A 26,080-nucleotide genomic window follows, 5' to 3' on the forward strand; every position below is an offset into this window, starting at 1 on the left:
TTGTAAAGTACAATTTGGCAGCAGATAGAGACAATCCCTCACAATGGGCTTACAGTCTAGAAATTTGATATTCGCCCCACTCGCAACCCACAACAGTTCTGGTACATACCTTTATATTTTATAAAGTATTTATATTGTCTGTTTCCCACTTTAAACTGTAAGTTCATTAGGGGCAGGGAACATGTCTAATTGTATTGTACTCTCCCAAGCACTTAGTACAGTGCTCTATAAATAGCAAGCACTCAATCAGGTCTGAGCTCCCCAAAGTCACCCCTCCGCCTCTCCCCTCCCCCCCAACAACCCCCTCCCCTACTTTCCCATCCTTCCCTGCAGTATCCTCAGAGGACATCTCCTCCCTCCTCGCAAGTGCCACCCCCTCCACCTGTGCCTCGGACCCCATTCCCTCTCACCTTCTTAAAACCATCGCCCCTGCCCTCCTCCCTTCCTTAACTTCTATTTTTAACCACTCGATCTCCAAGGGCTCCTTCCCCTCTGCCTTCAAACATGCCCACGTCTCCCCCATCCTAAAAAAACCCGCTCTTGACCCCACTTCTCCCTCCAGTTATCGTCCTATCTCCCTACTACCCTTCCTTTCCAAAATCTTAGAACGAGTCGTCTACAATCGATGCCTAGAATTCCTTAACTCCCATTCTCTCCTAGACCCCCTCCAATCTGGCTTCCGTCCCCTCCACTCTACCGAGACTGCTCTCTCTAAGGTCACCCATGACCTCCTTCTTGCCAAATCCAATGGCTCCTACTCCATTCTGATCCTCCTTGACCTCTCTGCTGCCTTTGACACTGTCGAACATCCCCTCCTCCTCCATACCTTATCTCACCTTGGCTTCACGGACTCTGTCCTCTCCTGGTTCTCCTCTTACCTCTCTGGCCGATCATTCTCGGTCTCCTACGCCGGAGCCTCCTCCCCCTCCCATCCTTTAACTGTTGGAGTTCCTCAAGGGTCAGTTCTTGGCCCTCTTCTGTTCTCCATTTACACTCACTCCCTCGGTGAACTCATCCGCTCTCATGGCTTTGACTACCATCTCTACGCAGATGACACGCAGATCTACATCTCCGCCCCTGTCCTCTCCCCCTCCCTTCAGGCTCGCATCTCCTCCTGCCTCCGGGACGTCTCCACCTGGATGTCGGCCCGCCACCTAAAACTCAACATGAGCAAGACTGAGCTCCTCATCTTCCCTCCCAAGCCCGGTCCGCTCCCAGACTTCTCCATCACCGTGGATGGCACGACCATCCTTCCCGTCCCGCAGGCCCGCAATCTCGGTGTCATCCTTGACTCGTCCCTCTCGTTCACCCCACACATCCTATCCGTTACCAAGACCTGCCGGTTTCACCTCTACAATATCGCCAAGATCCGCCCTTTCCTCTCCACCCAAACGGCTACCTTACTATTACGGGCTCTCGTTATAGCCCGGCTAGACTACTGTGTCAGCCTTCTCTCTGACCTCCCTTCCTCCTCTCTCGCCCCGCTCCAGTCTATTCTTCACTCCGCTGCCCGGCTCATCTTCCTGCAGAAACGATCTGGGCATGTCACTCCCCTTCTTAAACAACTCCAGTGGTTGCCTGTCGACCTCCGCTCCAAACAAAAACTCCTCACTCTAGGCTTCAAGGCTCTCCATCACCTTGCCCCTTCCTACCTCTCCTCCCTTCTCTCTTTCTACCACCCACCCCGCACGCTCCGCTCCTCTGCCGCCCACCTCCTCGCCGTTCCTCGGTCTCGCCTATCCCGCCGTCGACCCCTGGGTCACGTCCTCCCGCGGTCCTGGAACGCCCTCCCTCCTCACCTCCGCCAAACTGATTCTCTTTCCCTCTTCAAAACCTTACTTAAAAATCACCTCCTCCAAGAGGCGTTCCCAGACTGAGCTCCTCTTCCCCCTCTACTCCCTCTGCCATCCCCCCTTTACCTCTCCGCAGCTAAAGCCTCATTTTCCCCTTTTCCCTCTGCTCCTCCACCTCTCCCTTCCCATCCCCACAGCACTGTACTCGTCCGCTCAACTGTATATATTTTCGTTACCCTGTTTATTTTGTTAATGAATTGTACATCGCCTTGATTCTATTTAGTTGCCATTGTTTTTACGAGATGTTCTTCCCCTTGACGCTGTTTAGTGCCATTGTTCTTGTCTGTCCGTCTCCCCCGATTAGACTGTAAGCCCATCAAACGGCAGGGACTGTCTCTATCTGTTGCCGACTTGTTCATCCCAAGTGCTTAGTACAGTGCTCTGCACATAGTAAGCGCTCAATAAATACTATTGAATGAATAAATACCATTGATTGATTGTCCAGGGTCACACAGAGGCACAAGGTAGAACAAGGTAGAACCCAAGTCCTCTGACTTCCAGGACCGTGCTCTTTCCGACCAATCTACCCTTCTTCCTCATGATACCATGCATATTATATCTTTACACTTACCTCTTCCCATTTTCAACAATATTGGTAACATTTCCAGCCTATTTATGCACACTAATCCATATTAATATTGTATACTTAGGAATGTTTGTGAAATGCCCTAGGGTTCCACTGTGGGTTGTACTTGGCTTATAGCCTCAATTTGGGAACCCTTGAACTAGGGTTTCTCTAAAACAGGACCTCTACAATCACAGCCTCAAATTTTGGATGAAATCTTCCGGGAGTCAGAAGGTCATGGGTTCTGATTCTGGCTCTGCCACTTATCTGCTGGGTGATCTTGGGCAAGTCACTTCAGTGCTCAGCACATAGTAAGCACACAGTGAGTGCTTAACAAATACCACAATTATTATTATTTCTTCAAGGATTTCAACAGTGGAATTGGTCACTTATCAGTGAAAACAACTTTAGTGGTCTACCTTATTTGAATGTCATGACAGAAACATCTCTTCTTGGCTCTGTACAACTTTCATATGGTAACTTTCTGAAAGCACAACTGGGGGGTCTTAAGAAAACTCAAAAACATTTTACTACAGCCACTTACCTAAATCCTATCACAAATTTTCAATTATAAAAAGGAAGTGATGTCACAGGGTTAGTTTTCTGTGATTTTATTACTTTTTGGTACAGACAGATCACATACAAAATTCCTCTAACACCACACACAAATGATACCATAATCAAATATTTCATTCATCAACATTCATTTGCTATATACATTGTCTTCCCTCTGCAAAAGTGCAATCCAAGACATATTGACAAGAAACCTTTACTGACAATATCTTTTTGAGTTGGTTTTAGTGATGTTTGTCCGTTACAATTACCTTGTGTAACATTAACGTCCACAGCATGTGAAAGTCAACTTGGTAGAGGATATCCACAAAGTAAAAATACCACTTTCTCCACACCCATCCCTTCTCATTCCCCTGCCCCCGCTTCCAATTAACCTTATCGAAGAAACTGTTTTTTGTAGTCACTACTCAAACCAAGGATTGTACTAACGTAGCGGTTTGGGTGGAGAGGAAAGGGTGGATTTGGTGATGTTGTAAAGGTGAGAAGGGCAGGTTTGATTACGGAGTGCAGTTATGGTAGCAGTTGGGCTGGAGAGGAAGGGGTGGATTTTAGCAATGTTGTGAAGGTAGAACTGACAGGATTTGGTGACATCTTGTCTTTTCTGGATGTGATAAAAAAAAAACTTCAGCCCGGTCCTCTTAACGGCTGTCAAATTTCATGGGTGGTATTACATTTATAAAATATACCATTCTGTCGGGATCAAATAATTTGTAAACCATTTTAGAACATTCAGTAAAAATATCTCCTTTGAAAAATGGGTTTTTCTTGAGATGGCTTGAAAATGAAAGGAAGTTTTTTTTTCTTAATGTCCTTGTGAGTCTCTCCCATTGACAACATGGCACAGATTCTACCCTAGGATTGGAGCACAAAATTCTACTGCTTAGAGGGTAAACTGGGATAGGGGAAAGCAGAACCTGGCTCACAGAGGGAAAGGGACAAACACCAAAAATGAACTTTCCATGTACAGTGCTAAGGTTCGCTAAAACTGAGAGTTTGAGTTGCCCATAATGTAACTTCAAAAAATTGAAATGAATAGTAAGATTAGGGCATTTATTAAGTGTTTATTATGTGTTAAGTACTGGGGTAGGTATAAAGTTATCAGATCAGAAATAGTTCCTGTCCCTCAACGTGCTTACAATCTGTTTTATCCTCATTTTACATTTGAGGAAACTAAGGCCCAGAGAGTTTACTTGATTTGCCCAAGGTCCCTCAGCAAATGAGTAACAGAGCTGGTAATAAAACCCAGACACGTCTCCTGACTCCCAGTGCTCTTTCCCTTAAGCCAGTTTTCATCATTACTTAGCAATGTTAAGTAAGGCAAAAACAAATGTTGAAGCAGGCAAGCAATGCCATTCTGAAGTGATTAATCCCTCTGAAGAAAGAGATGTTTCACGATGTCACCTGGCCTTATCTTCCTAAGGAAGAGAAATAAAATCTCCAGGGTAGGTATCAGTGGCTTTTACTCCAGCCTCTGACAAGAGTACTTCGAGGACAACAGTGTGGGTGTCAAGCACAGACACCCACACCTACCTACAAGCAGTGGCAATGGCAGCAAGATCACAGCTTCTGCAGGGAGCTGAGATTGTGATTTACCCACAGCTCCCAAGTTTTATCTCTTCTCTTTACCCATCTGCCCAAGCAGGGACAAAGAGCTCTGGTGTGGGGTACTCAGGGCTGCTTTTTGGGTTTCAGGAGCCATAACCTGAACCCAGTTCTCTAGTATGCGGAATGTGATACATGCTTCTCCCCCTCTAAACTATATGCTTGTTGTGGGCAGGGTATGTGTGTTTATTATTGTATTGTATTCATTCATTCAATAGTATTTATTGCGCACTATGTGCACAATACTGTACTAAGTGCTTGGAATGTACAATTGGGCAACAGATAGAGACAATCCCTGCCCAATGACAGGCTCACAGTCTTATCGGGGGAGACAGATGGACAAAAACAAGACAACATATGATAAATGTAACAACAATAAATTGTACTCTCCCAAGCACTTAGCAAAGTACTCTGCACACAGTAAGCACTCGATATGTAGTCAGGGCTCATGAGTTCGAATCCCAGCTCTGCCACTTGTCGGCTGTGTGACTGTGGGCAAGTCACTTCTCTGTGCCTCAGTTCCCTCATCTGTAAAATGGGGATTAAGACTGTGAGCCCCACATGGGACAACCCGATTCCCCTGTGTCTACCCCAGCGCTTAGAACAGTGCTCGGCACATAGTAAGCGCTTAATAAATACCAACATTATTATGATTGGCTGACTGATCTCAAACATTTCACTGGCCTTTCGACCTAGTCCAACCCAACACAGTGGAATGATGACCCCATGTGGGACAGGGACTGTATCCAAACTGATTATCTCATTTTGACCCCAGCACTTAGCAAAAATATAAGAGCTTAGCAAATGCCACAGTTATTATTATTATTATTATTATGGCCATGTTCCTTCACAGATCGCTGCTTTACAGTAATCTATGTCCTGCATACACACACAACAAAAATGTACCTTCAACAGGTGATGGCCCAGTTCTCAAGATATTGACAAAAGGAGAAAGCATTTAATGGCATTTTACTTTGGAAGGGAATGGGGAACAAAGAACTGAACCTGTCTATTTATTACAATGGTACTTAAACCCTGCTCTACTTTAGTCTCCAAAGCAGAAGAATTTTGGCAATACCTAGACTCCTGTAAATCAAAGGATCACTTGAAGTTTGAAACCAAATGACAGTGTACAGTTTTATCCCTTCATACAACACAGCAACAACACATCCTGATTTCATCTTAAAGATAAAGATGAAAAGATCATTTTCTTTCACAGTAAGACCTTGTTTTATCATTTTTCAAGGGATCAAGAAAAATAAAAACTAAGAGGAAAAACAATGTTAAATGCCAGAGGCCCGATGACTTGTGGGGTTTAAAAAGAACATTAAAAATTGAATGCCATTCACAAGAAAACGTGTTAAGTACAGAAGTTAAGCAAGTTTCACTGTACACACTTTACTAGAGTAAGAAAAATGAGTGGCAAACGATTTTACCATTCACATTAACTTCAGAAACAAAGTCCAAATGGTACTCTCAAGACAGAAGTTCGTCTGAGGTTAATGTTTGGGCATATAATGGGTTCATCACTGGAACACTGAGTGCAACTTCTCAAGGCTTGTTTCCTCTATATACCTCTTCCAGTGAAGTTAAAAATTGGCAGATAAGAGAGCTGTGTTTCTCCTCTCACAATATCTCTAGCACTTTGCCCTGCTGTGGCATGTTTTCAGACCACCAAAAATCAATCTGGAGGCAACAGTTGACACTTAGAAGCACACAAAGTGAGAAATAAAGGGCATTATTCAAACGCTGTGATCCTCAAATGCTGGAGTCTCTAAATACGTCATGGAGTGTATCTCTAACTCATTGGCAGTCATGCCCAAACACTTCTGAAAGCAAAAAGGAACCCGGTTTCTCTGAGAATAGAAAAACGGAAGAAATTATTGTTCAGGAATAAAAAGGACTTGCCGTAACATAACATGCATCTATCAAACACTTTATGCATTCTCTTGTTAAGTTCCACTATACCCAACTATAGTCTCGCCTGCAAATTTGTAATTCCCAGTTCACCTTAATTTGAAAAACCGCAACCTAGTTCTATACTTATGTTTTAGGGCCATTCTTTGAAATCGGCTTTCCAGAATCTAAGGTTTTATTTCAGTCATACTCTTGAGTGGAAGTGTATCATGGAAGAGACCACAATCCGCTTGAAAACCAGATTTTAAACTGTCTCAGTGATAAGAGTTCTCTAGGAAATCTACTAGTGGCAATGGTTTGTTCTGCCCATAATTTCCCAAATGATGACGCTTTGATTGTGAGTTCTGCGTGGGACAGGGACTAAGTACAGTCGAGTCATCTTCTGTCTGCCACTGTGCTTAGCACTACAGTATTATAAAAGGTCAAATTGGTACGTTTTCTCTTGCCCTATCCTTTCAAGAAAACCAGTCCTTCCCACAAAGTCAAACACTATGATTTCAGTAGTATTTGGAAGGCAATTGGAGGGAATGGCAGGATCCGAAAGTCTATCGACTTAGATTATTGTAGCTCTGAAGTTAAACAAGTGTATCACTCCATTCCAAAATTGTTATAAAGAACTTACCTGACAGCTAAATTACAATAGCGATGAAACGGTACTCCAACAATATCCACCTCCAAATGATCTGTCAGTGAGGGTAACTTTCATGTCAATGTATACTGCAGAACACTACGCCAAGATACAGACTAATACACAAAACGCCTCTCCTGGCACAGATTTACATTCACTTGTCACATAGTTTAGTTTTCTCAAATCCCAGGCAAAACCTGAGAATGAAGCTGAAACCATTTCCTGTTTGAATGGAGTTGGCCTCCCTACCCCAAAAAGCAGCTGAACTCCATCAGGCTTCCAGTCTATGCGTTTACACGTTTCCTTCCTTGCCTCCCCGCCTTAACTTAAAGCTATTTCAAGCACAGGCCCTCACTCCACGGGGCCAGGCCAGGGTGATGGTCTCCCTCAGATTTCTGAGCTGGACACCTAGGTTTGCTCATCTCAAATCTCTGACAAGACCTGAGAGTTTCCCATCAGGACCAAAAAGAACCAAAATTTTGGCTTTCTGATCTATCCGCTCTCTGAAGGCTTTCCAATCCCCACCCCCTACTAAAATCCCTGCTCCCATTTTTTGTCCCCACGCTTAAATTTAAAAGTTGGCACCTCTGTTTCAAAGATCATTAAACATGGTTTTCCCCTCCCCCAAACTCACGTGAGACACACCGGGGCCCAGGACTAGCTAGCCCTGGCCTTGGCCCTGGGCTAAGACCTGGGGGGTGTGGAGAAGAGGTTAGGAGTGCTGGGGGGGTGGGGAGTGTCAGTCCCAGATTTAGTAACATACATATACAAGAAACCTGTTCTTTAAATTACAAAAGAAATTAATGTCACAGAAGTTTCCTATAAAAGATATGTAATAAAGTAGTAATACCCATAAAACAACTAATACTAAAGCAAAGTTTTTGTCAATAAGCCTCCAGAACTTTAAAAGAAGAAAATGGCTTCACAAAGTGGTAGTCTAGGTTCCCACAATGTGGGCACTGCTGGACATTGCTGTACTCTGAGAAATACTGCATTCCAATCCGAACGTCGATTACTGGTTTTCCACAGTGCTTACAGTTCAGTCGAGCCTGTGGGAAAAGAGGAAAGACACCTTTGAGACACGGCTTCATCTACTTCTTACAAATCCATAAATATAAAAATAAAGTTGGACCTTCCTCTACTACAATAATGCCAGAAAGGTGTTGGTTATCAGGAGTACCTATGCTTGCATCAGCAAAGAAAAATAGCTATTGGTATTGTGTCTTAGTGCAAAGCATAGTAAAAGTTGTTTTGTATTTTAAATCAATCATATTTACTGAGTGCTTACTGTGTGCAGGACGCTGTACTAAGCACCCGGGAGAGTGTGACACAACAATATAACAAGATACAATCCCAGCCTACAAGGAGTTTACAGTTTTTATGGTACTTGTTAAGTGGTTACTATGTGTCAAACACTGTCCTAAATGCTAAGGTAAGTACAAGTTAACTAAGTTGAACACAGTCTCTGTCCCACATGAGGCTCATAATAGGAGGAGAACAGCATGGCCTAGTATACAGAAGGCGGACCTGGGAGTTAGAAGGACCTGGGCTCTAATCCTGACATCACCACCTCTGCTGTGTGATCTTGCATAAGTCACTGAACTTCTCTGAGCCTCAGTTACCTCAATTGTAAAATGAGGATTAAGACAGTGAACTCCATGTAGGACACAGACCGTGTCCAAACTGATCACCTTCTATCTACCTCAGTACTTAGAACAATGCCTGGCACAAAGTAAGTGCTTAACAAATACCATTAACAAAAAAGAACTGGAGAAATGAGACAGACAAGTTAAGTGATTTGCCCAAGGTTACACAGCAATTGGCACTGCCATGATGAGAACCCCGGGCCATGCTCTTTCTGCTGTGCCACACGGCTTCTAAGTCAAACTAAATGACATCGAAGGGTAGGAGGGAGTAGGGAGAGGGCTAGTTTGGGAGCCCTGATGAAGCGTAGCAAGAGACTCCCATGGCTGGATCTCTTCCTAGCCCTCCTACCTCTCCTTCCCCAGATCTCCGGTCGTTCCTCCAACCAGCCGCCCCCAGTGCAGCTGCTGACCACCCACCACCCCTCAGCACTTCCCCTCTGTTCCCACTACCCTAATTTAGAGGGCCCATTTGACTATATCCCAATGTTTAGAAGATAAACAATTCAAGCGTTTAGTACAGTGCTTTGCATACAGTACGCACTCAATAAACGCAGTTGAATGAAATATCATAGAAAGCTGACGTTACCCAGGTGAACTGGGCTTGAGACTAAAATGGAGAATGAAGAATTTAACTACACGAAACCAAATTTAGCAAGCTCAGAGGCATGAGTTAAATGTTTTCTGGTGACCTGGACTCCGCCTTTTTTCCAATTAAACCCAACCAGCTTCAGTCCAATCAGATTCTCATCTTTCCACTTTATTCTATGGCCCAAAAGAGACACCTGAAATATGAATCACTCAATTCTGCAGTGTGGCTCAGTGGAAAGAGTACGGTCTTAGGAGTCAACAGTTATGGGTTCTAATCCCGGCTCCGCCATGTGTCAGCTGTGTGACTTTGGGCAAGTCACTTTACTTCTCGGTGCCTCAGCTCCTTCATCTGCAAAATGTAAAAAGCACTTTTCTAAGTGCTGGGGTAAATACAAGGTAAACAGGTTACCCCATGTGGGGCTCACAGTCTTAATCTCCTTTTTCAGATGAGGAACTGAGGCACAGAGAAGTTAAGTCACTTGCCCAAAGTCACACAGCTGACAAGTGGCAAATCTGGGATTAGAACCCATGACCTCTGACTCCCAAGCCCATGTTCTTTCCACTAAGCCATGCTGTTTCTCACTATGACCAGTATAAATAACCCAGAATTTGCAGTTGTTACATTTACACCCTTTTATAACCACGACTCTCAGTGAAGTGAATTCATTTTTAGAAGTTTTTGTGCAAATCAGAAAAAGAGCATCTCCTAATGGATATAGCATGGGCCTGGGAGTCAGAAGGACCTAGGTTCTAATTCTGGCTCCTTCACTTGTCTGTTGTGTGACCTTGGGCAAATCATTTAACTTTGTGACTCAATTACCTCATCTGTAAAATGGGGATTAAGACTGTGAGCCCTATGTGGGACAGGGACTGTGTCCAACCTGATTAACTTTTATCTACCCCCGCGCTTAATACAGTGCGTTACATATCAAACTCTTAATATTTTTTTAAAAGTGCTTTACTGAACAAAGGGCATAAACATTGTTGCCGAACATATCCTACTTGATCACTATCTCCTCAATATCCCATCATCATCATCATCATCAATGGTATTCATTGGGCTTTTACTATATTCAGAGCACTGTATTAAGCATTTGGGAGAGTACAATACAACAGTCCATTGAAAATGCCATTTTCCAATTCAAAATGTCCTTCAAACACCACCATTATCAACAGGGAGATCTGGTCTCTTCAAGACTCTTAACTCCATATTTCATTCTCAATATAGCATCCTGGTTTCTTTTTGGTTCCAAACCCTTCAAAAAAGCTTTCCTTTCCTGCCTTAATAATCTCCATTTAGGAGACAGTCGATCAAAAAGAAATCAGTATGTAAAACAGAGACTAGCTCTGTTCCTTCTCTAGAAAGGACAAATGAAGACAAGACAGGCTTAAACTGTGCCAGGAAAAGTTTTGCATTGGTATAAGAAAGGACTGCATGTTTGCATGATGTGAGGTCTTGGAATGGGTACCAGAAAAGGATCTAGAGTCTTCTACTACAACCCAGCCTTTAATGCCAACCTACTCACTGTACTTCCATTTTGTCATTCTTCCATCTCACTGCCAACCTCTTGCTCACATCCTCTCTTCTGACCTGAATTTCCCTCCCCCTCATATCCAGACGACCACCACTCTCCCAACCTTCAAAGCCTTATTAAAATCACATCTCCTCCAAGAGGCCTTCCCTGACTAAACCCTCATTATCCCTTCCCTCTCTCCCTTCTGTGTCACCTGTTGCATTTGGCTATGTGGTGTAGGGAGAGAGCACAGGCCTGGGAGTCAGAAGGTCATGGATTCAAATTTCTTCTGGGCTTCCAGTCCCGTGTTTTATCCACTAGGCCATGTGGTTTTTCATGTTTTTATATTTTTTCATATTATATACTTGTTTATATATGTACATATATGTATGTATATGCATATATATATATAGCCCTTATGTCTTTAAAGATTTCCTCCCCCTGTTGCCACTGAAAATCGATCTATTGAGTGCTCACTGTATTCAGAGCACTGTACTAAGTGCTTGGAAGAGTACAATACAACAATAAACCATCACATTCCCTGCCCACAATGAGCTAACAGTCTAGAGAAGGGGATAACTGTGGTATTTGTTAAGCACTTACTATGTGCCAGGCACTGTACCAAGCATCGGGGTGGATACAGCACTTAGAGCAGTGCTTTGCACATAGTAAGTGCTTAACAAATGCCATCATTATTATCACAAGCAAATCAGGTTTTGATTTAAAAAGCCACATGGACTACTGGATAAAGCACGGGACTGGAAGCCCAGAAGGCCTTGGTTCTAATTCTGGCTCTGCCACTTGTCTATGTGACCTTGGACAAGTCACTTAAATTCTCTGTGCCTCAGTGACCTCATCTGTAAAATAGGGATCATTCATTCATTCACTCAATCATACTTACTGAGCACGAACTGTGTACAGAGCACTATACTATGTGTTTGGAAGACTAAGGTTGTGAGCCCTATGTGGGACAGGGACTATGTCCAATCTGATTAGCTTGTATCTACCCCACCGCTTAGAACAGTGCCTGACATACAGTAAGCACTTAAATACCATTATTATTACAATATAACAATAAGCAGACACATTCCCCACCCACAACAAGCTTACAGACTAAAGAGAAGCAGCATAGTGTAGTGGACAGAGCACATGCCTGGGAGTCAGAAGGTTATGGGTTCTAGTCCCGGCTCCGTCACTTGTATGCTGTGTGACCTTAGGAGAGTCACTTCACTTCTCTGGGCCTCAATTCCCCCACCTGTAAAATGGGGATTAATTGAATCTACCCAGCGCTTAGAACAGTGCCTGGTACATAGCGCTTAATGTATATCAGTATTATCATAATTATTATTATTAGAGGGGGAGACATTAGTATAAATTACAGATATGTACATAAGTGCTATGGGGCTACAAGTAGGGATAATATTAATAATAATAATAATGGTATTTGTTAAGCGCTTACTATGTGCCATGCACTGTTTTAAGCACTATTAAAGGAAGTTGGGAGCCCCGTGTAGGAAATGAACTGTGTCCAACCTGATTATCTACCAGCGCTTTGTGGAATATTTGGCACATAGTACGTGTTTCACAAATACCATTAAAAAAAAATAACACAGTAACTACTGATCAATTCAGAGAGGGATATAGAGCACCTTTTAAAATGTTCTTTAAAACCCCATGATTCTGCAGAGAAACTCTGTCATTTCATGGAGAAAATCTAACAGAAACAAGCTCTCTGAGGTTTCAAACACACTGTCAAGGCATTGAACTCCTCCTGAGAAGGGACTTTATCCTCCACATCTCTCATCTTCCAAATCTCTCGATTCTAAAATCTTAAACGCAAAGCAGACTTTACTAGCCAGTGTAGCTCCCAGATGTACTGGAAGCCATGAGAATTTTGTGTCTGACTGCTGGACTGTTTTGTTCTTCTCAAAATTATCCTATAAGCCAGAAGGAGGAATATTTTAGACACTAACAAAATTACATTCCAAATCACTTATCCTGAAAATAACAAACAACTTTTTGGCACTTTTTTAAAGTGTTATTTGTTACACACTTACTATTGGTCAAGCACTGTTCATAGCCCTAGGGAAGAAACAAGTTAATCAGGACAGATACATCCTGCCCTACATGGGGACAGAAGGCAGCGGGGCTCAGTGAAAAAAGCACAAGCTGGGGAGTCAGAGATCATGGGTTCAAATTCCAGCTCTGCCGCTGGTCAGCTGTGTGACTTTGGGCAAGTCACTTCACTTCTCTGTGCCTCAGTTAGCTCATCTGTAAAACAGGCATTAAGAGTGTGAGCCCCACCTGATCACCTTGTATCCTCCCTAGCGCTTAGAACAGTGCTTTGCACACAGTAAGCGCTTAACAAATGCCAACATTATTATTATCATCATTATTATTATTATGGGGCTCACAGTCTAAGTAGAAGGGAGAATAGGTACTGAATCCCCATTTTAGAGTTGAGGAAACTGACCCATACAGAAGTTAAGTGATTTGCAGCAGATGTGTCAGAACCAGGATTAGAAACCAGGTCCTCTGCCTCCCAGGCCTGTGCTTTATCCACTAGGCCATGATGCTTTCCACTTGACAGTACTGTCTGTCAACATCCTCTCTCCAAACAGGGTCATAATTGTTATTGTTTGGAAAGCACCAACCAAAAAAACCCCTAAAATTGTTTTTAGAACAGTATTTCACATGGATCCTACTGACTCTCTCAATGAATACTTATTAATCCTCTGCTCCTTCCATTCTAGGTTCCAGCTAAAGATTCTCAGGCTCCCCAACAGCTCGAGAAGCATGGTAAACATGTAAACCAAGTGGAAATCTCCTTCAGGAACAATGTGTATCCCCATAGGTCAGAATCCCATTTGTCAATCCAAGCTACCCAGAGAGCTCATGTACTTTTGCATTCCAAGAAGGATACCTACCTGACAACATGGAGAGGCTGCCAAAATATCATAGGTGTACATGGTGCCCAGTTGGTGCCAACTTCCATCCCATCGTGACTTACACTTAATGCAGATTATTTTATGAACCCCTTCTAAGCAATCCACGCACACAGCATACAGATGCATGAGTCTCCCTGAGGGTAGAAAAACACCATTTTTTATGCAGAAATGATTTTAATAATTATTACACACAACTTTTATTCTAATCATAATAATCATCATGAATCATCCTCTGAAAACAAAGATTTGCTCCATACACACTTTATCCCACATGGATAGATAAGAACATGAAGACACTGGAACACCAACCAGAGCAACTAATCTTCTAAATTAGATTACTGGGTTTTCAGTCACCCCCAAATTAAAATACTTTAATATACATAATGGATCATCTTTAATAATTAGCAGTTCTCAGTGCTTTAGCAGTCCAAGTGTAAAGAAACTGGACTACAGATAAATAATTTGATTTCATTTCCCTTCTTTTCTATCACATTTTTCTTTCACATGTAAAACAGAGTAAGCATTGTACAACAAACCTCTTCTCCAGTTCTCAACAGTTCAATCCACCTAGAAAGTCACATACATCATTCAAAGTCTCTGACACCCAGGAACTGCTTCCTCTGCAATTTTAGCCAACAGATGTGAATCTCACAGTATAAACCAAGGAGTACCAAACTAGCAATCCTGTGTCCACTAAACCATTAGTGTTTTCAGCCAAATAAACTAAACATGGGCCTAGGAAGAAAAGTCTGAACTCTAATCCTAGGTTTTTATGTCCATCCTCAAGGTGGTCTGGCAGAAGGATGATCAAGTGATTACCTTATCTAATCACAAGAACAAACTTCCCCGTGTTGAAAGGATCTTACGGTAAAATGGTGAAAATGCAGTAGATTGACTCTATAAAGACTTAAATCTGGTTCATTAAGGGTTTAAGCTGTATTAAGTGTTCATAGAGAGACAAAGAGAGAAAGAGAGAAATGGAGAGGGAGAAAGGGGATGAGAGAGAGAGAAGCAGTGTGGCCGAAGATAAAGCACGGGCCTGGGAGTCCAGAAGGACCGGGAATTCATTCATTCATTCAGTAGTATTTATTGAGCGCTTACTATGTGTAGAGCACTGTACTAAGCGCTTAGAATGAACAAGTCGGCAACAGATAGAGACAGTCCCGGCTCTTTGACGGGCTTACGGTCTAATCGGGGGAGACAGACAGACGAGAACAATGGCAATAAATAGAGTCAAGGGGAAGAACATCTCTTAAAAACAATGGCAACTAAATAGAATCGAGGCGATGTACATTTCATTAACAAAATAAATAGATTAATGAAAATATATACAGTTGAGCGGACGAGTACAGTGCTGAGGGGATGGCAAGGGAGAGGGGGAGGAGCAGAGGGAAATGGGGGGAAAACAGGGTTAAGCTGCGGAGAGGTAAAGGGGGGGTGGCAGAGGGAGTACAGGGAGAAGAGGAGCTCAGTCTGGGAAGGCCTCTTGGAGGAGGTGAGTTTTAAGTAGGGTTTTGAAGAGGGGAAGAGAATCAGTTTGGCGGAGGTGAGGAGGGAGGGCGTTCCGGGACCGGAGGAGGACATGGCCCGGGGGTCGACGGCGGGATAGGCGACACCGGGGGACGGTGAGGAGGTGGGCGGCAGAGGAGCGGAGCGTGCAGGGTGGGCGGTAGAAAGAGAGAAGGGAGGAGAGGTAGGAAGGGGCAAGGTGATGGACAGCCTTGAGCGGAGGTTGATAGGCAACCACTGGAGGTGTTTAAGAAAGGGAGTGACATGCCCAGAGCGTTTCTGCAGGAAGATGAGCCGGGCAGCGGAGTGAAGAACAGACCGGAGCGGGGCGAGGGAGGAGGAAGGGAGATCGGAGAGAAAGCCGACACAGTAGTCTAGCCGGGATATAACGAGAGCCCGTAGCAGTAAGGTAGCCGTTTGGGTGGAGAGGAAAGGACGGATCTTGGCGATATTGTAAAGGTGAAAGCGGCAGGTCTCGGTACTGTATAGAATGTGTGGGGTGAACGAGGGAGACGAGTCAAGGATGACACCGAGATTGTGGGCCCGAGAGACGGGAAGGATGGTCGTGCCATCCACGGTGATAGGGAAGTCTGGGAGAGGACCGGGTTTGGGAGGGAAGATGAGGAGCTCAGTCTCGCTCATGTTGAGTTTTAGGTGGCAGGCCGACATCCAGGTGGAGACATCCCGAAGGCGGGAGGATATGCGAGCCTGAAGGGAGGGGGTGAGGACAGGGGAGGAGATGTAGATCTCCGTAGAGATGGTAGTCAAAGCCGTGAGAGCGAATGAGTTCACCAAGGGAGTGAGTGTAAATGGAGAACAGAAGAGGGCCAAGAACTGACCCTTGAGGAACTCCAACAGTTAAAGGATGGGAGGGGGAGGAGGCACCTGTGAAAGAGACCAAGAATGACCGGCCAGAGAGATAAGAGGAGAACCAGGAAAGGACGGAGTCCGTGAAGCCAAGGTGAGATAAGGTATGGAGGAGGAGGGGATGGTCGACAATGTCAAAGGCAGCAGAGAGGTCAAGGAGGATTAGAATGGGAATCTAATCTCGGTTCTGCCACTGGCCTGCTGTGTGACCTTGGGCAAGTCACTTAACTTTTCTGTACCTCAGTTACCTCATCTGTAAAATGGGGATTAAGATTATGAGTCCCATGTGGGCCATGGACTGTGTCCATCCTGATTAGCCTGTATAATAATAATAGTGATATTTGTTAAGCGCTATGTGCCAGGCACTGTATTAAGTGCTGGAGTAGATACAAGGTAATCAGGTTGGACACAGTCCCTGACCCATAAAGGGTTCACAGTCTTAATCCCCAATTTACAGATGAGGAAACAGGCACCGAGAATTTAAGTGACTTGCCCAAGGGCACACAGCAGACAAGTGGCAAAGCCAGGATTAGAACTCTGGTCCTTCTGACTCCCAGGCCCTTGATCTACTCCACTGCATATAAGAAGAGAGCGAGAAGTTACCATTAACAGTGAAATTCATCTATGGGAATGTGTGTGACTGAAGAGGTCAGTATAGGACCCACAGTCCTAGCCACGCTGTGCACAAAGACTGAACCCTGGTAATTTTGAAAAGTAGTATCTAAGCAATCTATAAACCATCCAGTCCACTTTACAGACAAAAATTAAGGAGTCTCAAGTAGTTCTAAAATCTACCATCATTTCTTTCTTTCAATAAATGCAATTCTTATTCCTGGGGGGAAATGTGGTTAATTTCTTGCAAGGAAAATGCATTTTAAAGGAGACCAATTCAAGTTCAAAACCAACAAAAATTTTCTCCTTTAAAAACTGGGCATTAATTCATTCTACTGAGTCTGGCCCTACACAGTGAGCACCTAGGAAGACCTTCAGTAATAAGTATTTTTCAGTTTTAAGGGCAGATACAATCGATTCTTGGCAGGAGAATTTCTTTTTCAGATCTCAAAGTTAAAACAAATACTTTACCTTAAGCTTATGTTTTCTTTACTCTAGCTAAGTATCAATTTGACCAATTCTAAAGGATTAATTTTCCAAAGCTGAATTGTGTAGTTCACTGTACTCACAGCTAAAACAGAACAGGCTTGTTACCATTCAACCAAACTTTACTGTAAATGGAAAAGAACATCCCGGATCATTTTTCAAGGTTGAAAATCACCATATGCGAAAGAGCAATCTTAAAGAGGAACAAAATTCCTTCTGGGAAAGAGTTAATATTTGTGATTTCTCGGTCAGAACAACAAACTATCTTTGGAAAATGTCAAACACGACCATATTACATGTTTGAACCGAAAACCTCTTACATTTCTTGGAAGTGAAAAAGAGCAAATTTGATGTTATTTTTGTCTCCCCTACTTTCTCCTTAAAATATCACAAAATATTAAAGGTACCATAGTAGGCCCCAGGCTCCTTAGTTAATTTTTAATTTAAAAAGTGAGTGTTTCTAACACACTCTTTAGCGAGGCACTAGCATGTCTGCTGTATTGAAAACTCCTGCTTGTCTGAACAGGACATCTTCTCAGGATTTTTTTTTCAGAATAAATGACTACTGCTCTGAGTCTAGACAAAGCCTGGAGCAAGACTATGTCCCAATTCACTACTATTATTTAATCTTGAAATGGTGAGATATAGTCAAATTCACCTTTGGGCATGACTGAGTAATTGTCCCAACTGTGGAAATGGTGGAAACTCACTATTCCGACCATAAATGATGATAAGAAGCTGTCATAAGCTGTGCTTTTATAGTCATGAATATACACCTAGAGTCTTTAATCTGTCTTCAGTTATAGTTTATACAGTATCCTCAGCATTTCTGATTTATAGGAGGGGGATGTGAATGACATCTGATTATCCTCTATCAATCTTAGCACTTAAATAGTGCTTAGCTCATAGGAAGCACTTAATAACCACTACCATCGTTATACCTGAATGATTTATTCTTCAAGTCCCTAAAAAAATTAAGCTGGAATTTCAAAATAGGGGAAGCCATGCCTCTCAGTTTCAATATATGTGAAGTAAATGAAGATAAAGATAACCAAAGGTTACACATTAAACCACAGAAAAGCCCAAGAACCAAGAAAAAAGAAAACGAAAATCAGCTAGTGTATTTTTAGGTCATTTCACCCATGTCATTTCTAACGAAAGTGGACAGAGCACGGGCCCTGGTTCTGCCCCTTGTCTGGTGTGTGACTTTGGGCAAGTCACTTTACTTCTCTGTGCCTCAGTTCCCTCATCTGTAAAATGGGGATTAAGACTGTGAACCCCATGTCCCACATGGACATAGACTGTGTCCACCCTGTTCAGCTTGTATCTACCCCAGCACCTGGTACTGTACCTGGTACATCATAAGCGCTTAATAAATCAATCGTATTTATTGAGTGCTTACTGTGTGCAGAGCACTGTACTACGTGCTTGAGAGAGTACAACAATATAACAGACATATCCCCCACCCACAATGAGCTTACAGCTAGGGGAGGAATCAGACATTAATATAAATAAACTAGATACGTACAAAAGTGCTGTGGGGCTGGGAGGGAGGATGAATAATGGGAGCAAGTCAGGGCAAAAAGGGAATGGAAGAAAAGGAAAAGAGGGCTTAGCCAGGGAAGGCCTGATAGGAAAGGCCTCTTGGAGGAGACATGCCTTCAATAAGGCTTTGAAGTGGGAGGAGAATCTGCCATATTGTCTGTCAGTTATGAAGAGGGAGGGTACTCCAGGCCAGAGGAGAATGTGGGCGAGAGGTCAGCAGCAAGATAGATGAGACTGACAGGTGAGTAGATTGGCATTAGAGGAACAAAGTGTGTAGGTTGAGTTGCAGTAGGAGAATAGTGAAATGAGGTAGTAGGAGACAAGGTGATTGAGTGCTTTAAAGCTGATAGTAAGAAGTTGCTGTTGGATGCGGAGCTGGACGAACAACAAATGACACTTAAAAAAAAATACCAAATTCTGGACAAAGGGTAGGAATCTGTAAAGTTCAGACATTCACGTAGCATTATGCCTACTCAGAACACTACCCATGATAACTGAATTACCCTCATTTTACCCATCAGAAGCTTGTGTCTACAGTATGTACATCAAAGCTGTGATCAGTGGGTCCTTTGTGACCCAAAGTGAGGTTATCTGTGGCCCTCAGAAAAGCTGTCCACAGGAGGGAAAAAGGAGGAGAGAGAGAGCAATGTGGCTAGGGCAGTCAGCCACCATCTTGGTCAGCAGTTGAGCTGTGCGCTCCAAAGTCCTCTGCAGCCAAAAACAGCCAGGCTGCTCAGCAGGGGAAGGGGGAGGCAGATGCTGCTGTGCTTCTCCTGCTGCTTCCACTGTCCCAGGGAGAAAGACCATCTGGGTGTTTATGTGAGAGACAAGAAGAGGAAGAGAGAGGGAGAAGAGAGAGGGAGAGAGATAGGGAGTATGTCCCTAGGTCACACCTGCCTGTTTTCTCATCTATTTCCCTTTCCTGTTTCCTTCTGCCCTGATTCTTGGACCACTGGTCCCAAAGGCTCGGAGCCCCTGGCCGTTAAAAATTGTATTTCCCAGAAAATAATAAAGAATTCTACTCATGAATATTTATTTTTGTTCTATTCAATGTACTATGTTCCCATTAATTTTACAAATTATTTAATGGTAATGTGGAGGGTTGAGGTGTGGTCCACATGACACTGCATATTTTCATAAATGGCCGATCCACAGATGTGAGCTTGACAATTCTAGTCTAGAGAAGTAAAGTAATTTGCATATACCCACACAAAGAGTTCAAGGGCAAAGTTTTGAATGAAACATAAGTCTGCTAAAGTAGTCCCCATGCCCCAGAACACTAACCCAAACTACTTGTCCATGTTGGCTTTCTCCCTCTTTTCTCTTCAGTCATAATTAACTCACATTCACTGATCCACTTGATGATAAACTATTAGAATCAGCACAGCCTAGTGGAAAGAGCAGGGACAGGAAGTCAGGAGACTTGAATTCTAATCTCAGATCTCCCACTTCCCTACCCTGCAACACTGAACAAGTCATGTAAATCACCTGTGCTTTAGTTTCTTATCACCTATAAAATGGAGATTAGATACCTGCTCTCCCTCTCCTTTAGCATGTGGGACAGGGGCTCTGCTTCCACTCTGCTTATAATGCATCTACCCGAGAGTTTAATTCCTGCTTGAACATAGTACATAGTAAGGACATTAGTATAATGATTATTATTAGATGCCACCTTGTCTTCAATCAATCAATGGGACCCATTTTTTCAATGTTTTATGGTATTTATTAAGCACTTACTATGTGTCAAACACTGTTTTAAGTGCTGGAGTAAATACAAGTTAATTAGATGAGACACGGTCTCTGTCCCACATGGAGCTCGCAGTCTAGGTAGGGGAAAGAACAGGAGGACTGAGGCACAGAGAAGTTAAGTGCCTTGCCCAAGGTCACACTTCAAGCACTGAACGCTTATTGTGTTCACAGCACTATGCTACTCACTTGGGAAAGTATACTACAACAGACTTGGTAGACACAATACCTGCCCACAAGGAGCTTACACTCTACTGGGGCAGACAGACACAAAAACAGATTCAGGATAGGAGAAACGGTACTATTTACATAAGTGTTGTGGGACTGGGTTGAATACCAAAGTGCTACGCAGTCCAGTTCATAGTCGACGCAGCGAGGAGGGCAAATAGGGGAAATAAAGAGCCTAGTCTGGGAAGGCCTCTTGGAGCAGATGAGATTTTAGGAGGGTTTTGAAGGTAGACGGTGGACTGTAGGACATGAAGGGGGAGGGAGGTCTAGGCCTGAGGGAGAACATGGGCAGGGAGACAGTGCCAAGAGATACCGTGTTGAGATACAGAGAGCAGGATGGTGTTAGAGGAGCAGAATATGCAGATTGCATTGCAGAAGAAAATCAGTAAAGACAGATAGGAGGGAGAGAGCAGACTGAGAGCTTTAGAGCTGAATGTAAGGTTTCTGTTTGATGCGGAGGTGGATGGGCAACCAACGGAGGTTCTTGAGGAGTGGGAAGAATAAACACAACAGTTTTTCAGAAAAATGATCCAGACAGCAGAGTGAAGTATGGACTGGAATAGAGAGTGACAGGAAGCAGAGCAGTCAGCAAGATGCAGTAATCAAGACAGGAAAGGCTAATAATGATAATTATGGTATTTGTTAAGAGCTTAGTAAGTGCCAGGCACTGTATTAAACACTGGGATAGATACAAGCAAATCGGTTTGGATACAGTTCCTGTCCCACGTGGGGCTCACAGTCTCAATCCCCATTTTACAGATGAGGTAACTGAGGCACAGAGAATAATAATAATTATGGTATTTGTTAAGCACTTACTATATGCCAAGCACTGTTCTAAGCACTGGGGTAGATAGAAGGCAATCAGGTTGCCCCGCGTGGGGCTGTCTTAATACCCATTTTATAGATGAGGTAACTGAGTCACAGAGAAGTTAAGTGGCTTGCCCAAGGTCACCCAGCAGACAAGTGGTGGAGCCGGAATTAGAACCCACATCCTCAAGCCCGTGCTTTCTACTAAGCCACGCTGCTTCTCGATGCCATGCTGCTTCTCCTTGCTGCTTCCAAGGATAGGTGCTTGGATCAGAATGATAGTAGTTTGGATGGACAGGAAAGGGCAGATTTTAGCCATGTTGTGAAGGTGGAACTGACAGGACTTAGTGAAAGAATGAATATATAGGTTGAAAAAAAGAGATGAGTTGAAGATAATGCTAAGGTCATGGGCTTGTGAGACAGGGAGGATGGTTGTGCTGTCTACAGTGATAGGAAAGTGAAGGGGAGGGCAAAGTTTGAGTGGGAAAATGAGGGTTTCTTTTTTGGGCATGCTGAGTTTGAGGTTTCAGAGGGACATTCAAAGTAGAGCTGTCCTGAGGTGGGAAGAATTGTGAGGCTGCAGAGAAAGAGATAGGTCAGGTCCAGAGAGGTAGCTTTGGGGATCATTCTTGTAGAGATGGTAGTTAAAGCCATAGGAGAGAACGAATTCTCCAAGGGAATGGGTGTAGTGGGAGGATAAAAGGGGACCTAGAACTGAGCATTGAGGGACTCCCATAGTTAGACGGTGAGAGGGAGAGGAGAAACTTGCGAAAAAGACTGAGGAAGAGTAGTGAGAGAGAGATAAGAGGAAAACCAGGAGGGGACAGTGTCAGTGAAGCCAAGGTTCTAGACTCATTGAATAAATGTCCCCGTGAAAGAAACAGGCAAATCAATCAACAACACGAAAATCAGTCGAAAACAAGACATTTTTACAAGAATTGGGGAAATCATCCCCACTCATGGGCCCTCATAAGACAGAGAATGAAGGATCCTATCTTTTATTTTTCTTAAAACTCTTAACCTAAACCAACTTTGAAGGACCTAACTGGATTTTCTTCAATCAACAGCTCTCTCACCAGCCCAGCATTCACTCCTCCCATCTCCTGAGCAGCCCCTTTAACCAGTTTAGGGATGGGGAGAACAAAAGTCTGTCTATCCGTGCTCTTCATAGATATGGAGAGATTCTTCAAACCTTCGATCATCACTTGACTCTGTCTTCCATTTTCATACTCTCTTTTCCTTGCAGTAGCCTCCATCCATTGTCAAGGACCACAAGCTTAGGACATGTGATCCACTTCCTCCCCAGATCTGACTTACACCAAGGCAGAAAGTTCTCTTTTTTATATATTCAGTTCTCTAGAATGTAAGCTTGTTACAGGCAGGGCATGTGTCCACTAATTGTGCTGTATTATACTCTCCCAAGAGCTTAATACAGTGTTCTACACATAATAAGTGCTCAATAAATACCACTGATTGACTGATACAGAACCACTTTCACTGCAAGTTGAACTTTCAGGGTAACCTATCGATTCTTTAAAATTTTTTTCCCAATCAGATGGGGAACTACATGCTCAAGAAACCCTGAGGGAAAGCCCCCTCAACATAGGTTAGAAACAAACCACAAAATTTCCCCAAGACCAAGGTCACAGGATGGAACATAAAAATTGTATAAGATTGAAACGTTTCACCCAGTGAAACAAATGTCAATCTTCAAATTTTATCAAGCTTCTGACTAGGAAAAAACCAAAACTATACTCAGTACAGCTAAAATCAGACCTGAAAAACAATTTACAGGTTTTTTAAACAAAGGGAGAGTTAGCGGGGCAGGGGAAGATGGGACTGATACCTGTACCTTGAAGGTGACAAGGAACATCGTATTCAATCTCATCGTGTCTCGATGGGCTCAGAAAAAGAGTTCCATCCACCAGAGGGAACTGTTCAAACACCGGGAGGGTCCGGTGACAAAGGGCACAGTTTACCACGTTCCTGTGGCTGGCACTAAGGGCAGCGAGAATGAACTTCCGGAGATCCTCCCCCTGACCCACATGAGCGTCGTCTTCCATCCGAACGTGGAAAGTGTTCAGTTTATGGCGGGGGATGTGGGCAAGCAGCTCGGACAGGTCGAGCCTCCTCAGGAATTGCACTGGAGCGTCAAAGTGTCCAGCCCTGTGGGCCTGTAACCCAGCCGCCCCGTAGTCAAAGTGGGCGTTCCGGAACATGCCGCCACCAGCAGCCATGTTTTTCTTGTGAGGCTCGAGGTGAATGGCATTCTTTAAAAACTCCCCCAGGTATCGGGAGGAGCGGGGGCCACTGAAATGAGCAGGGGAGAGGATAGCGTAGCCTGTAGGAGGGGTTTGGCCAGGGGAGCCGCAGGGGGAGCGCATTCCATAGCCGCCAGCATTGACGCCTTTCTCCTGCGAGTTCTGTCTGTCCATCGAGTGTCTCCGCTGGAGGTCATGGTTCAAACCCTTCTGTGGCTTGTTGAGAGGCCTGCATTTTTTTGCCTCCTCTGCCACCTCCGCCCCGGCCCTGCCCATGCTTTTCTCCGTCACGGCCTTCTTCTTCTTCTCATCGTGCATGCGCTTCACCTGGTACCAGTCCGTGTCCTTCTTCAGGTGGCCCTGCCCGCAACGGCAGGAGCAGAAGCGGAAGGCCAGGTCGTAGCCCTTCTTGGTCCACATGTTTTGACGGCACTGCTTTTCGTTCCAACTCCGGGCTCGGCCAATGCAGTTGAACTGGACGAGGATGCTGCTCTCCCACTCGTAAAAACACTGGAGGTGCATCCAGTTGCTATAGGGGCAGTGCTCATTGTTGCACACCACCTTCTGGTAGTCGTCCTTTTCGAGATCTACCGGCCTTCCGAAGCTGCAAATCAACGGTGTGGCGCAAGGAGCTTCTGGGAGCAATAGAAATGGGCAAATTAATCACAGTGTATGCAGCTCACAATTCATTAATCACAATATTTAACTTGAGGCTGGCACCAGCTAACAAATCAAAGCTAATCAAATTAAGGATGTGCCTATTTAAGCAAAAAAAGCATGATTTGTCACCTGTCAAGATTCTGCAGCTTGAGATAAACAATAGAGATAGGATTGGACAGGAACTGTCACTTTTCCCTAGCCTTCTGTTTTCCAAAAAAATTTCCTTTTCTGATTTTATTTCCAGAGGTACAGGGAAATGGGCTATGTAGAAGTCAAATCCTCCAAAGTTCATCTACCTATCACTGGGATCTGTTACACCCATTTGATGGGAAAAGCCCAAGAGAATGTATTTATCAGACAAATAAATTTATTAATTCAACAGTATTTATTGAGCACTTACTATGTGCAGAGCACTGTACTAAGTGCTTGGAGTGTACAATTCGGCAACAGATAGAGACAATCCCTGCCCAATAATGGGCTCACAGTCTAACGGGGGAGACTGACAGCAAAGCAAAACAGAACAAAACAAAGCAAGTAGTCTAGCACAAACATCATCAAGATAAATAGAATCACAGAGATATACACATCATTAACAAAATAAATAGGGTAATATATAATATATACAAATATGCACAGTGCTGAGGGGAGGGGAAGGGGGAAGAGCAGAGGGCGGGGTGGAAGGGAATAAGGAGGGGAGGAAGAGCAGAGGGAAAGGGGGCCTCAGTCTGGGAAGGCCTCCTGGAGGAGGAGAGCTCTCAGTAGGGCTTTGAAGAGGGGAAGAGAGTTAGTTTGGAGGATGTGATGAGGGAGGGTATACCAGGACAGTGGTAGGATGTGGGCCAGGGGTCATCGGGGGGACAGGCGCGAAAGGGGGACCGTGAGTGAGTGGCAGAGGAGAGGAGTGTATGGAGTGGGCAGTAGAAAGAGAGAAGAAAGGTGAGGTAATAATAATGATAATAATAATGTTGGTATTTGTTAAGCGCTTACTATGTGCAGAGCACTCTTCTAAGCGCTGGGGTAGATACAGGGTAATCAGTTGTCCCACGTGAGGCTCACAGCTAATCCCCATTTTACAGATGAGGGAACTGAGGCCCAGAGAAGTTAAATGACTTGCCCACAGTCACACAGCTGACAAGTGGCAGAGCCGGGAGTCGAACTCATTACCTCTGACTCCAAAGCCCAGGCCCTTTCCACTGAGCCACGCTGCTTCAAGGTGATGGAGAGCTTTGTAGCCAAGACTGAGGAGTTTTTATTTCGTGCAAAGGTTGATAGGCAACCACTGGAGGTTTCTGAGGAGGAGAGTGACACACACCCAGAGCGTTTCTGTAGGAAGATGATCCGGGAAGCAGACTGAAGAATAGACTGGAGTGGGGAGAGACAGGAGGAAGGGAGATCGGAGAGGAGGCTAACACAATAATCCAGTCGGGATATTACGAGAGCTTGTACAGCACGGTAACAGTTACGATGGGGAGGAAAGGGCAGATCTTGGCGACATTGTGAAAGTGAGACCGGCAGGTGTTGGTGA

The 26,080-nt window shown here is 44.0% G+C and overlaps 1 protein-coding gene across 1 annotated transcript in view; it reads right to left on the minus strand.

Moving 5' to 3' along the window:
* Positions 1-5,183: 5,183 nt before the first annotated feature.
* Positions 5,184-26,080, minus strand: part of HECA (hdc homolog, cell cycle regulator) — a 60,349-nt gene continuing 39,452 nt past the window's right edge. Inside the window, exons 3-5 of the mRNA XM_029058163.1 lie at positions 23,487-24,530; positions 13,814-13,968; positions 5,184-8,187 (exon numbers count right to left, since the gene is read on the minus strand). Of these exons, the coding sequence (XP_028913996.1) occupies positions 8,023-8,187; positions 13,814-13,968; positions 23,487-24,530 (1,364 nt within the window). The 3' untranslated portion in view covers positions 5,184-8,022. The remainder of the gene's footprint in view (positions 8,188-13,813; positions 13,969-23,486; positions 24,531-26,080) is intronic.

The sequence above is a fragment of the Ornithorhynchus anatinus genome, chromosome 2, assembly GCF_004115215.2.
Source record: "Ornithorhynchus anatinus isolate Pmale09 chromosome 2, mOrnAna1.pri.v4, whole genome shotgun sequence".
In the NCBI taxonomy this organism is placed as follows: Eukaryota; Metazoa; Chordata; class Mammalia; order Monotremata; family Ornithorhynchidae; genus Ornithorhynchus; species Ornithorhynchus anatinus.